At 43.8% G+C, this 16,721-nt stretch overlaps 1 protein-coding gene across 2 annotated transcripts in view; it reads left to right on the top strand.

The window, feature by feature from the left end:
- Positions 1-11,437, top strand: part of chmp3 (charged multivesicular body protein 3) — a 30,225-nt gene extending 18,788 nt beyond the window's left edge. Inside the window, 6 exon segments of one of the 2 annotated variants that reach the window (NM_001016229.2) lie at positions 4,625-4,709; positions 5,478-5,538; positions 7,901-8,080; positions 8,527-8,648; positions 9,692-9,806; positions 10,341-11,437. In NM_001016229.2, the coding sequence (NP_001016229.2) occupies positions 4,665-4,709; positions 5,478-5,538; positions 7,901-8,080; positions 8,527-8,648; positions 9,692-9,806; positions 10,341-10,480 (663 nt within the window). In that variant the 5' untranslated portion in view covers positions 4,625-4,664 and the 3' untranslated portion in view covers positions 10,481-11,437. 2 annotated transcript variants of the gene reach the window in all.
- The last annotated feature ends 5,284 nt before the right edge of the window (positions 11,438-16,721 follow it).

The raw sequence follows: 16,721 nt of genomic DNA, 5'->3' as shown, positions 1-16,721 counted from the left end.
TGTGGGAGTAAAAGGCAGAACTTTGTCCATTCATTGGCTGGTGTGACCTAGCATGTGTGAGTGCCTTGGCTTGTTTGTGTGCACTGTGAATCCTATGATCTAGTGATGTGAGGGCCAGTCCGGGACCCGTGGGTCAGGCGGGTTTGAGCCGACCTCAGCACATCACCTGCGGGTCGCGGGCGGGTTTGGGTTGATCGCTTACACTCACCCTCCCCGCCTGAGACCTAACGCTGCCGGCTTTGCAGTTCCAGCTTGGCACTTTATAGACGCGCACCCATCACGCCCCACCCCTTTTGTGATGTCATTGCAGGGCAGGTGCGGGTCTATAAATAAAGAGGAGAAGCCGGGTCGGGTTGGGAGCGGGTGGGTTAGGGTCGGGTTGGGAGCGGGTGGGTTAGGGTCGGGTGCAGTCAAGTATTTCTCGACCCGTGCATAACTACTATGATCCCAGGAGGCGGCCCTTAGTACTTACGATGGCAGTTTCCCATTTAGGATTACCCAATGGCACATACTACTAAAAAAGTATATTTTTATGAAAATGGTTTATTTAGATGAAGCAGGGTTTTACATATAATCTGCTTTATGCAATATATTTTTAAAGGGACCTACTTTGTTTGGGGGAATAGTTTGTAGACATTTCATATTTCAAGACTATTTGCATTTTGTTTTTATTTTTTATGGTTTTTGAACAATTTAGCTTTTTAGGGAGAGGCAAGAAATGAAGATGGAATAAAATGTGAAAGAGTAGAACAACAAAATGGGGAGAATTAGAAAACATCTTGTTTAGCAATGTACTAAACACATCCTTTTTGGATTCCGGCAAATACCTCAGACATCACTCCATTTTATATAAACTATATCATAAGTGCAGTGCATTCCCTCACTGTCCTGTGCCGGGCATCACAGTAGGTATATTTCAGGTGCTTTGGTATTGCTATTTATGTAACTTACTAATAGTGAATACTATGTGCAGTAACTGTAACTGCCCCACAGCAAAATCCCTCACCATAACATTAGTTAGGGCTGCTACCGGCCTAAACCTTTGGACTTGCTGGCTCTATTGTTATGGCCTGGGCTACCAGAGTGCTTTGCATGTCAGCTAAAACTGCATAAAATGTCTAGTATAAGATGTCATAGTCAGGAGCTGCCTGGATCCACCCACCTTACACAGTGCTTGCACACGGCTTCAAGACATTCACACAGCAGGCCCGGACTGGCAATCTGTGGGTCAGGCAATTGCCAGAGGGGCTGCTGTAAGCAGGGTTGGACTGGGGGGTGAAGGGCCCACCGGGGCTCCTGTCCCAGGTGCCCTCAGCCAGGCGCATCCCCTAACCCCACCCCCCCACAGGGGCCACCCTAACCCCCCCTCTCAGGACCCCCACCCGACGTCCTCCCCCAAGCATGTAAATTTGATGCGTCAGAGGAGGGGAGGTCAGGAGGGGGAGCGCCGGCAAGTGTCGGGTCTGGGCTGCCGGGTCCAGTCAGACCCTGGCTGTAAGATGCCATAGACACTTACTATTTATTGGGCAGGGGGGGCTGTTTGGGCCTCTGGGTACTTGATTAAGTACGCCATGGTACGAAACGTGTAAGGCTTCCTGTTTTCACATATGGATCAAATAAAATTTATATTTTTTTAATGTAAACTATTCATTTTTTTGGCTGCTTCTTTCTACTTTTTGAAAAAATCCGGAGTGCCTGCCTGTTTCAATCTTGATTTTCCCATGATGGCTCCCTATGCTGAAAGGTCTGGGGCATGAGCACCTGGACCCACCGTAACTGTGGGTAAGAGATATTTGTACATATAATAACTTGTGATCATCCCCTTATTATTGTTTTTGGATTGCCTCTGGGTACTTGGCCAGGGACTATTTTGTATCCCAGTCCAGGTCTATCACACAGCGCAATATTAAAAAAGCCAATTAAAAAACTTGAACAGTGATTTACAGACACCTCTGGTTCATCTTCTGCTTAATGGACAAACGGACTGTAACTGAAGAGGAACAGTGGTTGTTATTGGGTTTGTTTACCCTTTTAAACATTCATTGTGTCTCCAATAGTCAGCTAAGCTGAGTCTAGGGTTGCAAACTTTTCTGAACAAAAATACTGGATTTTCCATATTTTTATTCATGTTCCCTATTAATATCATAGACATCTAGAATTATTTTTACTGTACAGGCCAGTAAAATACCAACCCAATGTATGTTCCCCCCCCCCCCCCCATACACTGATTTCGCCACCTTTCCTGTGAAAAGATATTGGCCTCATATGTTTGTTCCACATTAATAACAACTAGCATCAAGTTTCATTTTTTTAATTTTTTTTTTAAAGTATTTTTATTGTTTTAATATAACTGAGGAAGAAAAACAAAAATGGGAGGAAACGGGGAAAGAAGAGGGGGGAAAACAACGGAAGTACATAGTAGTACAGGTATCGGACCCCTTATCCGGAAACCCGTTATCCAGAAAGCTCCGAATTACGGAATGCCCGTCTCCCATAGACTCCATTTTAATCAAATAATTCCGAATTTTAAAACTGATTTCCTTTTTCTATGTAGAAATAAAACAGAACCTTGTAATTGATTCCAACTAAGATATAATTAATCCTTATTGGATGCAAAACAAACCTATTGGGTTTAATTAATGTTTTATTGATTTTTTAGTAGACTTAAGGTATTGAGATCCAAATTACGGAAAGACCCCTTATCCGGAATACCCTTGGTCCCGAGCATTCTGGATAATGGGTCCTATACCTGTAGTATCACATATCAAGTTTACATACAGTGGTTTTGAATAGTAATAAAAATTTGTAATGAATGCCGTAGTTTGTATTTTGTACTAGGGTCACATTTCCAGTGGTTTGGGTTGAATTGATAAGGGTCAGCCATAGTTTGACTGAGGGAGCGTTATTTCTCATCCAGTTTAGTATTACCGCTTTCTTTGCATAGTATAGTAGGGTCCTGACCAGCGATCAAGTGGCACCAATTCTTCTATCTGAACCAACAGACAAACTTCTAGCATACATACATTGGGGAACCCCAAATTGTCAGCCATGTATTTAATTACCTTGGACCAGAAACATTGGATTGGTGGGCAGCCCCATGCTAGGTGCAGGAAGGAGGTCCCTATATTCTGACATCTAGAGCATTTTGCCTCAGCATTACGACCCATCCTTTGGAGTCTGAGGGGAGTTATGTATAATTGGTAGATGAACTTGTAGCTGTATTAGTCTATATCAGGTCACTGTACAGTACCTAGAGTCTCATCCCACTGTTCCCTAGTCATATTTGAAAGTATTTATAGACATTTATGGTGCGCAGTGGTAAAGGGTGGTGGTATGGAGGCTAATAAAACTCTATATACCCTGGAGATCAATTTGCCTGTCTGGGGATCTGTTAAGGTGGCCATACACGTTAAGATCTCAACCTTGCCAAGCGAGTGGATCTTCTCCCGATATCCCCACCTACGGGTGGGTGATATCAGGTGAATTTAGGCTAATTCGGTTGTTTGGCCCTGGGACTAAAAAACTATTATAACGGCGGCAATGGGGGCAGACGGTTTGGGGACCGCATCAAGGAGCCAATGCAATCCCTGATCTGACTAAATCTTTTAACTTGCCTGATCAATACCTGACCAATTTCAGGCCAGATGTTAGTCGGGCAGGCCTGTTGTTAGTGCCCCTACACGGGCCGATAAGCTGCCGAATCGGTCTAAAAGTTCCCATACACGGGCCGATTGTAGCTGCCGATATCAGTCCCTTGGACCAATTCGACAGCTTATCGGCCCGTGTAGGGGCAGAAATGAGGGGCCTGCCCAACCGATATCTAGCCTTAAATCTCCCAGATATTGATTGGCCAGGTTAAAAGATTCAGTCGGATCAGGGACTGGATTGGCTCGTTGATGCGGTCCCCAAACCGACTACCCCATTGCCGCCAATATAATTTGGCCTGGGGCCAAACGATCGAATTAGCCTACATGCTCCCTGATATCGCCAAACAATCGAATCTTAACGTGTATGGGGAGCTTAATGGACCGATATCGGCAGCTACAATCGGCCCATCTATGGCCGCCTTTAGTACTGTTTCTATACCGGAGGTGATATATTTGGGCTCCAGTGTTGTAAGAGGGCTGGCATCAAGTTTAATATTTACTGGCCAAGCAGTAAAGTACAGGTGAGGTGGCAGCAGGGAAGGGTCGCCTCACGCTTTCATATGGTCACAGAACTACTCCATGGTTTAAGTTTTCCTTTAATTTTACAGTAGGAGATCATTAGTCTCTAAGTACTTCCGGATTGTATCAGCTTTCCCCCTCTCCACACGGCTGTATGAGCTATTCCAACATTAGTTGCCTCAGCGTTGCTATGCGTATCTAAGTAGTAGGAATCTAAGGAGTAGGAATCTGAGTATTGCTGGCTATAAACCTACTAGATCCTGCTCATTTTCTTACATCAGTTAAAAAAAAAAGGAAAAAGAGAATGAAGAACCGTGAACAAACTCTGTTTCAGGAAGTAAACATTGTATTTAAAGTATGGGCGGAAGCGACTCTCTCGCAAAGACGCTCTGGGTTTCTGTGACGTCAACGGGCTGGCGGAAGTTAAGGAAGTCCTGGCACAGGAAGTGGTGGGGAAGTTTCAGGGAAGCTGTTTAGGTTGTTGTCACTGAGTGGATAATGGGGCTGTTCGGCAAGACGCAGGAGAGGCCGCCCAAGGACCTGGTGAGTGGCCGGGAAGCTCCGTTGTTAGAGTGCTGGGAGATATGGGAGTGGGCCCAGTGCCCATACATACAGGTGCCTCCGGGCCATAGCCCAGTGATTAAAGGGGAACTCCACCCAAACACTGCTTTGTCCTGTGTCATTCAAAGCTACTTGTCCCGTATACAGCAACTAAAAATTCGCAACGGCTTTAAAGTTATTTGGGAAAGCAGTTGGTGCTGGGAGCAGTTTGTTTATCCCTTTCTCTGGTTCTGACTCCAGAATCAATGTAGCACAAGTTCTCCTGCAGGTTGGGCAGCTGGCCTAAACCACTAAAAGACCCATACTGCCCTGCTCTCTTTGTAGTAGAGCCCTGGGCACTGCCACCTGTATTTTAGGCTGCATTGTTTCCTATGGCGCTCTTCACACTGGCGACAGGAGCTGCTGTCATGTGACTTTAACCCTTTGATTTCCTCCCCCCTCTATTTCTCCATTGCGTTAGCCCTAGAAGCAATTCTTTAGTCGCACAGGTTCTCAGCTATGAAACAGCTACAAAATGAATATCCCTTCCCTTCAACTAGGGATGCACCGAATCCACTATTTTTGGGTTCAGCTGAACCCCTCCCCGAATCCTTGGCAAAAGATTTGGCTGAATACTGAACTGAATCCAAATTTGCTGTTCTAATATCTTTCTAGGATTGCCTCACATTACGGTATTAGTGGCCGTGCCAATATCCATGCAGGCGTTATAGATAATGTATATTATAAGCTTTTATTTCTATCCATTGTTAGGTCAATGAATGGTCACTCAAAATCCGGAAAGAAATGCGAGTGATTGACAGACAAATAAGAGGTGAGTTCAGTACAATGGAACGTATGTTTTATTCTATTGCAAGTGGACTTTGAAAGTGTATATATCTTATACAGGTATGGGACCTGGTATCTAGAATGCTTGAAACCTGCTCTGGATAAGGGGTCTTTCAGTAATTTGGATCTTTACGTCTACTAAAGAATCAACAAAACATTAATTAAACCCAATAGGACTGTTCTGCCCCCAATAAGGGGTAATTATATCTTAGTTGGGATCAAGTACAGGTACTGTTTTATTATTACAGAGAAAGGGGAATCAGTTAACCATTAAATAAACCCAATAGGGCTGTTCTGCCCCCAATAAGGGGCAATTATATCTTAGTTGGGATCAAGTACAGGTACTGTTTTATTATTACAGAGAAAAGGGAATCATTTAACCATTAAATAAACCCAATAGGGCCGTTCTGCCCCCAATAAGGGGTAATTATATCTTAGTTGGGATCAAGTACAGGTACTGTTTTATTATTACAGAGAAAAGGGAATAATTTAACCATTAAATAAACCCAATAGGGCTGTTCTGCCCCCAATAAGGGGTAATTATATCTTAGTTGGGATCAAGTACAGGTACTGTTTTATTATTACAGAGAAAAGGGAATCATTTAACCATTAAATAAACCCAATAGGGCTGTTCTGCCCCCAATAAGGGGCAATTATATCTTAGTTGGGATCAAGTACAGGTACTGTTTTATTATTACAGAGAAAAGGGAATCATTTAACCATTAAATAAACCCAATAGGGCTGTTCTGCCCCCAATAAGGGGTAATTATATCTTAGTTGGGATCAAGTACAGGTACTGTTTTATTATTACAGAGAAAAGGGAATCATTTAACCATTAAATAAACCCAATAGGGCTGTTCTGCCCCAATAAGGGGTAATTATATCTTAGTTGGGATCAAGTACAGGTACTGTTTTATTATTACAGAGAAAAGGGAATCATTTAACCATTAAATAAACCCAATAGGGCTGTTCTGCCCCCAATAAGGGGTAATTATATCTTAGTTGGGATCAAGTACAGGTACTGTTTTATTATTACAGAGAAAAGGGAATCATTTAACCATTAAATAAACCCAATAGGGCTGTTCTGCCCCCAATAAGGGGCAATTATATCTTAGTTGGGATCAAGTACAGGTACTGTTTTATTATTACAGAGAAAAGGGAATCATTTAACCATTAAATAAACCCAATAGGGCTGTTCTGCCCCCAATAAGGGGTAATTATATCTTAGTTGGGATCAAGTACAGGTACTGTTTTATTATTACAGAGAAAAGGGAATCATTTAACCATTAAATAAACCCAATAGGGCTGTTCTGCCCCAATAAGGGGTAATTATATCTTAGTTGGGATCAAGTACAGGTACTGTTTTATTATTACAGAGAAAAGGGAATTATTTAACCATTAAATAAACCCAATAGGGCTGTTCTGCCCCCAATAAGGGGTAATTATATCTTAGTTGGGATCAACTACAAAAGAAGTCATTTTTAAAAATTCGAAATTATTTGGTAGGACTGTCCAGACCAGGGGTGAGTGAGTGTAGGACAGGCCAGACCGGGGGTGAGTGTAGGACTGGCCAGACCGGGGATGAGTGAGTGTAGGACTGGCCAGACCGGGGGTGAGTGTAGGACTGGCCAGACCGGGGGTGAGTGAGTGTAGGACTGGCCAGACCGGGGGTGAGTGAGTGTAGGACTGGCCAGACCGGGGGTGAGTGAGTGTAGGACTGGCCAGACCAGGGGTGAGTGAGTGTAGGACTGGCCAGACCGGGGGTGAGTGAGTGTAGGACTGGCCAGACCGGGGGTGAGTGAGTGTAGGGCTGGCCAGACCGGGGGTGAGTGAGTGTAGGGCTGGCCAGAACGGAGGGAAAGGGACTGACGTAGTAGGGCAGCTTGGGAGTATATTGCAATAAAATATGGACAAACAATCCCTGTTTTGCTTGAAGGGGAGGACATCGTTGGTAGCTTAATGCACAGAATGGCTTAATGCCCTATATATATTGGTAATGGGTGAGTGCAGAGGGGCTTTTGTTGCTGTTTGTGTGAATTTTGTGGTCACAGCCTCATTGCACCCCCATATGTGTATATAGTATGTATAAATCTATAGCCCAGCATGAATAGCTCAGTCACAAGATGAGATGGGATTGGCAGAGCTGCTGTATCACACCTACGTCAGTACAAATGACTTGCCATAACTAAAGATAAGTGATATTGTTTAGTTAATCATTTTTTACATTCAGGCTACTGACTCCTGGCAGGTAATGAGTGTGAGTGTGAGTACAAAGTGGCAGCCATACGGAGTTACAGACTGTAGCTTTGCCTAGGAGTCATTGTTTCTCATACCTGTGTTTGCTGCAGATATACAGAGGGAACAGGAGAAAGTCAAGCGGTCAATCAAAGAATCGGCAAAAAAAGGCAACAGGGAGGCCTGTGTGATATTAGCCAAAGAGGTGGTGCATTCAAAGAAAGCCGTCAACAAGCTGTATGCATCCAAGGCTCACATGAACTCCGTGCTAATGAGCATGAAGAACCAACTGGGTAAGGCCACACTGGCCCCAAGTTGTCACAGAGCCAGTCTTTCTGACATTGCCATTTGCTTTACTGTGTTGGGTTCAAATCAATAAAACCTTCTGTAAAGAGGAAATTGACCCCCCCCCCCCAGCTTTTTATATTACTATTACAGTTCCTTTAAAGGGGTTTTTCACTTTTTAATTAACTTTTAATACGACAGACATTGCAATTGATTTTGACTTATGAAATTTAGCCTTAACAACCAGGCAGTGGTTTGAATGAGATACAGGTATATGAATGGAAGAGGGCCTGAATAGAAATATAAGGAATAAAAAAGTAACACAAGTAATAAATTGGTAGCCTCGCAGAGCAATCATTTTTAACTGCCGGGGTCAGTGACCCCCATTTGAAAGCTAGGAACAATTAAAAAACTATTCATAATATAAGTCATTCTTTCTCCGTGTGTATTTTAGCTGTTCTTAGAGTCTCTGGGTCATTGCAGAAGAGCACAGAAGTCATGAAGGCCATGCAAAACCTAGTGAAAATACCCGAGATCCAGGCTACCATGAGAGACCTGTCCAAAGAAATGATGAAGGTGAGACAGTTTGGGGACCCACAGCGAATGTCTGTACATAAATGAATCTCCTGACATATGGCTATAGTAGAACGTAGGCAGCTCTCTCTGTCTCTGTCTCTCTCTGTCTCTTTCTCTGTCAAATCAAATTGAATGAACTTTATTGGCAGGACCAAATACATTTAGCATTGCCAAAGCAGGTAAAGGGTGTAATGGGTGGGGTTAGGGGGTCAGTATATGGGAATAGGGGGGGTTTAAGGGGGTGGGGATATGGGGTCAGTATATGGTGACAGGGGAAAATCCTGTCTCTTGCAGTCTATGACAGTCTGATGCAGAGTTTTCTCTCTTCTTCTATAGAGGGGAAGTCTGGGATGTGATGGGAGAGTCTCTGGCAGTGGGTGTCTCTCTGTCTTTCTCTCTCCTTGTGATGCCTTTGGACGAAGACACACGGGGTGATCAGTTGCTGCGACTTTTAATTAAGCCAGTCATGGCGACTAATCGCGGTGACTTTTCTCTCATGGAGTATAATCGACGTTGCTGTGACTAATCGATTGTGCATTTTCACTGCACAGATTAGTTTTCACCACATTTCAAAAAGCCACAGCGACTAGTCACCCCGTGTGTCTTCGCCCTTTATACTGTGCGACAGCTGGAAGGGGGCACATAGTGTCAAGCTTTATAGTTACATAGTAGTTTGATAACGGCGCACCTCTATCCGGCTTTACGTCTACACAAATGTTTTGTACACAGAGCCACATCTTTTAACTCACATTTGGTTTTCATTATGTATTTTTTTTTTTTTTTTTTTTATAGTTTTGAAAGGATTTGCCCCCTTCCTCTGCCACTTTCCAGCTTTCAAATGGGGGTCAGCAGCTTAAAACTCTTTTCTCTGTGAGGCTACAATGTTATTGTTATTCCTACTTTTTATTACTTATCTTTCTATGCAGGCCCTTTACTACTACAGTCTCTCGTTTAAACCACTACCTGGTTGCTAGGGAAACTTGATGATAATCATTGAGGTGAGTGGGGAACCATTAGTTACATGCTGTGATCTGTTTCCTCAGGCAGGTATAATAGAAGAAATGCTGGAGGACACATTTGAAGGCATGGAAGACCAGGATGAGATGGAGGAACAGGCAGAGATGGAAATCGATAGGATCTTGTTTGAAATCACGGCAGGTAAGAAAGGCTTAGGCTTTTATTGTATCTGTATTTCCTAGGATTCACAGTGCACACAAACAAGTCAAGGCACACATACATGCTAGGCCCCATCAGCCAATGAATGGGCAGAGTTCTGCCTTTTACTCCCACACTACTTCCTGTTACAGTTAGAGCTGCATTATTTCCTGTCAGCTGATCTCTGAGGGGGCACACAGCCCATCACTAAATGGCGGCTCAAGGGAAAGGATGTAATGGGCAATATTTACTGATATATATATTCCAGTTTGGGGAGATTCTTTAATAGGCCACTTAACATAGTTTATATTATTGTTGGTTAAGTATTCATTCAGTGGGTATAGTTTTCCTTTAATCTTGCAGCATTCCAGTGGATGCGAGGCTGCCAAACGAGTGGATCTTTGTCCATGATGCTGGGCTATATTGGGCAGATCTGATGGTTTGGCCCTTTAGCTACTTATCCACTCTGTTAGTTGAATTGTAATTTAGTTATAATGTGGCAGCTGCTGGGCCAGTAAACATCACTGTCATTTTCAGGGGCCTTGGGGAAAGCTCCCAGCAAAGTCACAGATGCCTTACCGGAGCCTGAGATTACGGGGGCCATGGCTGCATCCGATGAAGAGGAGGAGGAGGACCTGGAGGCCATGCAGTCCCGGCTGGCAGCCCTCAGGAGTTAAGGACGTACTGTACATATTCTTATTCTAGGAGACTTCCCTGGTTTTTGAAATGTAAACTTTCTTTTGTGAAAATATTTTGGTTTATATATATATATATCTCTATACAGCTGTGGCCTAACCTTTCCTCCAACCATATTGATCTCTCTCTGCTTTACAACCAATGTCCCTGGGCCCATCTGCTATTCCTATTGGGTATGGCATGTTTTTGCACTGTGCTCCTCTTTGCTACTTTAAGCCCCAGCAGCACTTTATAAACCAGGCAAATCCCCATCTGTTATCTTCAGCCACAACTCCCAGCATTCTCTGACAGCCAAGTTGTAGTATAGCAGCCTGTTTAGAACCGGAAGAGAACTACACACCTTTTGTCTATCCGAGAATGCTGGGAGGTACAGTTCAGCAACAGGTTAGTCTTCCCTTTTCCAAAACAATATTTATGATTTTTCCTTTGTTTGGATCTGAATTGGCTCAGAGTAAACCCCTGAGGGAAAGTTTGCGCCTGCTCTGTTTTCTCTATGCTTTATTTAGCAGAAAACAATGTTACATATTTTGTGTTGGGGAACCAACGCTAATGGCAGTTGCCCAGGAACCTCCGGCTGCAGGCAATGCCCCCCCCCCCCCCACCGGTGCCAAGTTTCCACTTTAAGTGCAGCAGAGCAACGCTGCTATCGTTTCCTTTATCTCTGTCTCAATGCACTTGAAGCATTACAGAACACTATGAATTTCCTGTATGAGATAAAATATCGTATTGTCATATTCCGGGTTTGTTGAGGTGAATTTCTGGGCAAGATAGCCTTAGTGAGGTAGCAGCCAGCTGAGCTCTGTATCAGGTAGTAACTGTGCTGAACCTGACCGTAGGGCCATGGGTGAGAGTCTGTAAATGTGTAAGAATGACTGTATTTTTCTATGGAATGGAAACAGCGCGACCCTGTACATTTATTAAAGGCTGTTTTTACTCCACGGCTGTTGTGCGTTTCCTTCAGTGCTTCCGCCGGCCGCACACACACACAGTACAGGTTCAGGTATTGGCTGCTGCTTGAGACGCAATAGAAATTACATTACGTTACTTTACATCTGCAGAAATGAAAATTGCATTTAATTAAAGAAGAACAATAGAAAAAGATTTGAATATTTGTCAATATTTAAGGTGCACTTCGCAGTTTTATTTATGTTTATCTGTAATGTAGAACTGTAATACTTATTCTGCCACTAGGGGGGAGTACACAGCAGCAGAACAGCCACAGAAATAGTAATGGTGCACATCCCATCAGCAGGCAGTAGCAGGCAGTGCAGGTAAATGCTGGGTACACCATGAGCCCTGACCTCCTGAGGAGGAAGGAATGAGCGCAAAGGCCAGGGCTCATTCACTTGCACTGACTGCTGTGCGTGCAATATCCTATGTCTTGGATTCTCTAAACATACGAAAATATTATACGTGTATCTGAGAACTCCGGCATCCAAACCAATTCATTAAAGAGCCCCCCACAACACAGAAACCCCCAATATCCCTATCACTGTAATCTGTTCCTTCGAAAAGAATGAATAAATACCATTTTATATGCTGAAATCCAGCTGCAAAACAGTTCTTCTCTTTCTGCATCATTTAAAATCCTGGCAGGGGAGGAGGGACTAAAACATTGATCTTACAAATTGTAATAACTTCTCAATAGCTTACAGGCAGCATGCAGGAACTACATAACCCACAATGCATTGCACCGTGATGTTCCTTTCCTTATTGACATCACGTGTGCAGCAGGGAATTGTGGGATTGGGAGGATGCAGGCTGAAGGCAGGCTGAGGACAGGCGACTACTGTTACATTTTATTTGAGTCACAAAGTAGTCAGCCAGATCAGCAGGGGAACAGGGGGCGGGGCTTAGGGAACTGTTCCAAACCAGATTATTACATATATTAATAGAAATTGCAAGGTTGCTTGAATTTACTTTTACTTTTTGAAAAGCTCAAGTTGTGTTTGGGTGGAGTTTCCCTTTAACAATACAATATAGGTTCCCCTAAACTTCCCAGCACCCTATAAGAATATCTGAGGGAAAGTAGCCCTAGTGAGTGCAGTGTAGCAAAGGCGGAGCTAATGACTATGGGCCAATGTATTGGGCTCACTCACCAAGACACACAAAATGGCCGCACACACGCTAATGTATAGTAGCACACACGCAGGGAAGCACAACTATAAACAAGTTATTACACAGTTACTGGCAGCGACATTGTGGCTAAATTTGTAATAGCGGGCAGTAAAATACTGACCAGGAAACCTGGTGTCAACAGAGGGGGGGGGGGGGGGGGCTCCTCTCTTGTACTTTATTGCCCCAAACAGAAGGTGCCCATACATACATATGTCACATACATACGCCAAGATGGCGGTTATACAGGCAACTGCCCGACATGCAGAGCCACCCAATACTGCGTCTGAATTAGTGGCACGAAGCTGCAACTCCTCTCCCCTCCCCTCTTTCCCTCGATGATGGGAAAAGGTGGGGGATGATGGGTAAAGGTGGGGGATGATGGGAAAAGGTGGGGGATGGTGGGTAAAGGTGGGGGATGGTGGGTAAAGGTGGGGGATGATGGGAAAAGGTGGGGGATGGTGGGTAAAGGTGGGGGATGGTGGGTAAAGGTGGGGGATGATGGGAAAAGGTGGGGAATGATGGGTAAAGGTGGGGGATGATGAGTAAAGGTGGGGATGATGGGTAAAGGTGGCGATGGTGGGTAAAGGTGGGGGATGGTGGGTAAAGGTGGGGATGATGGGTAAAGGTGGGGATGATGGGTAAACGTGGGTGATGGTGGGTAAAGGTGGGGATGATGGGTAAAGGTGGGGATGATGGGTAAAGGTGGGTGATGGTGGGTAAAGGTGGGGGATGATGGGAAAAGGTGGGGATGATGGGTAAAGGTGGGTGATGGTGGGTAAAGGTGGGGATGATGGGTAAAGGTGGGGGATGATGGGTAAAGGTGGGGATGATGGGTTAAGGTGGGGATGATGGGTAAAGGTGGGGGATGATGGGTAAAGGTGGGGGATGATGGGAGAAAGACTCCCCAGGCACAGCTGTAGGTGGCGCTACCCCAGTAACCCCAGCTCAGTATTGGCCACCAAACCCTGACAGTGCCACAGACCAATGAGGTTAAATCTCTGTGAGTCTCTCTTGGCACTAAACTAACCCAAGTAATGCACCGCTGTGTGAGCAGCTTTATTCCCTTGTTCCATTAATGTCTCACTCCCCAGCATTCTCCTCTACTTGCTACAGTAATGCCGAGTATCTCTCCCCCAAATCAGCCCCAGTTCAGGGGGGCACTGAGTGGGCCCGTTAGCCAGAAAAGATATGGTTTATACCCCAGGCCCCACGTGCACAATCACTGCCCCCCCAGAACTCTAATGGGGTATGTAATAAAAGACATGTGGTTTTCCAAGGTGCAGTAACCCGTACCAACCAATCAGCAGGCAGCATTTACTGGTCACCTGTTTAAAGCAAACACCTTATTGGTTGCTATGGGTTACTGCTCCTGGGCAAACTTGCATTTAATTACATGAAGGGGTGGGTGCTGTGCTTATGCCTGTGGATTAGGGGTCCCACATGGTCAGGGGTGCAGAGTCCAGCTCGGCTCCATAGCTACGGAATGGGGGTTTTTATTCTTGGAAATGAAATACATATTTAGGGGATATTCTGCCTGACTAATTTAGGGGGCGGCTGCAGACCCCACAGATGTTAGTGCCGCCATGCTGGGTGTATCTAAGCCAATAATACAGAAGCCATCTAAGCCAGACGCAGAAAGGCTCATTTACCAAATACAAACTGCAGAATTCCCTGTAACCCTGACATGTGATGTGGGAGGGACTTTGTTTAAAGGGAAAGTAAAGCCCTAGACAATGTTGTCCTTAAATGGCTGTTACAGAGCACAGGGCAGTTGTACCATTTGTCAGGCTGGATGTATCCATAGAAGAACTCCATATTTGTATTTATCTGCTGCACCAACCACTGAACTAAATGGATAGATAGATAGACAGACAGACAGTAGATAGATAGACAGATAGATAATAGATTGATAGATAGACAGTAGATAGACAGACAGACAGACAGAAAGTAGATAGATAGATAGATAGATAATAGATTGATAGATAGACAGTAGATTGAGAGACAGACAGTAGATAGATAAAGATGATAGATAGATAGACAGTAGATAGACAGACAGTAGATAGACAGACAGACAGACAGACAGTAGATTGTCTATCTATCTATCTATCTACTGTCTGTCTGTCTATCTACTGTCTGTCTATCTATCATCTTTATCTATCTACTGTCTGTCTCTCAATCTACTGTCTATCTATCTATCTATCTATCTATCTATCTATCTATCTATCTATCTATTATCTATCTATCTATCTATCATCTATCTATCTATCTATCTATCTATCTATCTATCTATCTGACAGTAGATAGATTGATAGAAGCACTATTGACTACAGGCAATACAATACAATACAGTGCTACCTTACTAATTCCATGTATCTGATATAGTACAGTTTATTTTCAATCTATGGCAGCCATAGGGTCACGGGGCTCACAGTTAGAGAGACCAATATTTTGTAGATAATTTCTGTTTATAAATTTGGCATTGGGGGAGGTTGCAGGCAGCTTTATTCAGGGTCGGACTGGGGGGCCAGCAGGGGGCGCATCACTAGTGCACTGATTTAAAAATCGGAATTTCAGCTCTTTAAGTTGCTAAGAATGGCTTTTTGCCGCCCCTGCCCAATTTCAGGTAATAGGAAAGTTAAAGGTGAACCCCCTTTTAAATTACCTAAGTGAATTTATTGAAAAATCTCCCTGCTTCCAAAGTCCCTTTGGCCAATGAGTGTTTCCCCAGACACGTAGCCATAATCTAGGAGTTTCTAATATGTACCTTGCAATGCAATTGATTCCTTTTTGTCAGTATTGGGAAGGTGAGTACTCGAATCAACACACATGAATAAGTATTGGCTACAAATATAACCCAATGATCCCGCAGATAGGGGCCTAGCCGTGTCTCATATAAAAATATTTAATCACAAGTCCTGGTTAGTAAATGTAATAACACTCTAATGACACCAGAGGGCGCTTTGTTCCATCGACAGCACCAGAATGTTCCATTTGTGGGTGGGAGGAGGCACTGCTAAAAGGTTTGATGGCCATTGGTTCTCATTTGATTTCACTGGTGATCTTTTACTCTCATTCATCTTCTTATATTTAGTGGCAAACTATCCCCTGAACTAGGGGTGCTGGGTGCTGGGTGCTAGGCACCTTCCCTTTCTGCCTGCCTAGTTCAGCTTTGTATAACTCCAGCTGGAGTCACCTCCCTGAGGGGGGCCTTAGGTGCCCTTGCTACTTGCCCAAAGGATGGCAAATATTATGGAAAGTGCCCAAGTCAACTCAGCACCAGGAAATAAAGTTCCTGAGAAAAGGAAAGTCCAGAGAAGCTGCTCTGCCGAGAACGTAACCCATGCCTCTTCCCTCAACAATTTCATATGAGGTTTTACATTTCCTTAATCAAAGATTCTCCCAAAATATCAAGTTTGACCTTCATATTGCGGGTCATGGTTTTTTGTTACCGGTATTTCTTGAGCTAAATAAGGAAACGTATAACTACAGGTAGAGGACCCTTTATCCAGAATGCAAGGGACCAAGGGTATTCCGGATAAGGGGTCTTTCTGTAATTTGGATCTCCATACCTTAAGTCTACTAAAGAATAATTTAACCATGAAATAAACCCAATAGGGCTGTTCTGCCCCAATAAGGGGTAATTATATCTTAGTTGGGATCAAGTACAGGTACTGTTTTATTATTACAGAGAAAAGGGAATCATTTAACCATGAAATAAACCCAATAGGGCTGTTCTGCCCCCAATAAGGGGTAATTATATCTTAGTTGGGATCAAGTACAGGTACTGTTTTATTATTACAGAGAAAAGGGAATCATTTAACCATGAAATAAACCCCAATAAGGCTGTTCTGCCCCCAATAAGGGGTAATTATATCTTAGTTGGGATCAAGTACAGGTACTGTTTTATTATTACAGAGAAAAGGGAATCATTTAACCATTAAATAAACCCAATAGGGCTGTTCTGCCCCCAATAAGGGGTAATTATATCTTAGTTGGGATCAAGTACAGGTACTGTTTTATTATTACAGAGAAAAGGGAATCATTTAACCATGAAATAAACCCCAATAAGGCTGTTCTGCCCCCAATAAGGGGTAATTATATCTT

Source organism: Xenopus tropicalis, chromosome 1 (assembly GCF_000004195.4).
Source record: "Xenopus tropicalis strain Nigerian chromosome 1, UCB_Xtro_10.0, whole genome shotgun sequence".
Taxonomy (NCBI): Eukaryota; Metazoa; Chordata; class Amphibia; order Anura; family Pipidae; genus Xenopus; species Xenopus tropicalis.
The sequence above is the reverse complement of the archived record's forward strand: the minus strand, read 5'-3'. Positions and strand labels throughout refer to the sequence as shown.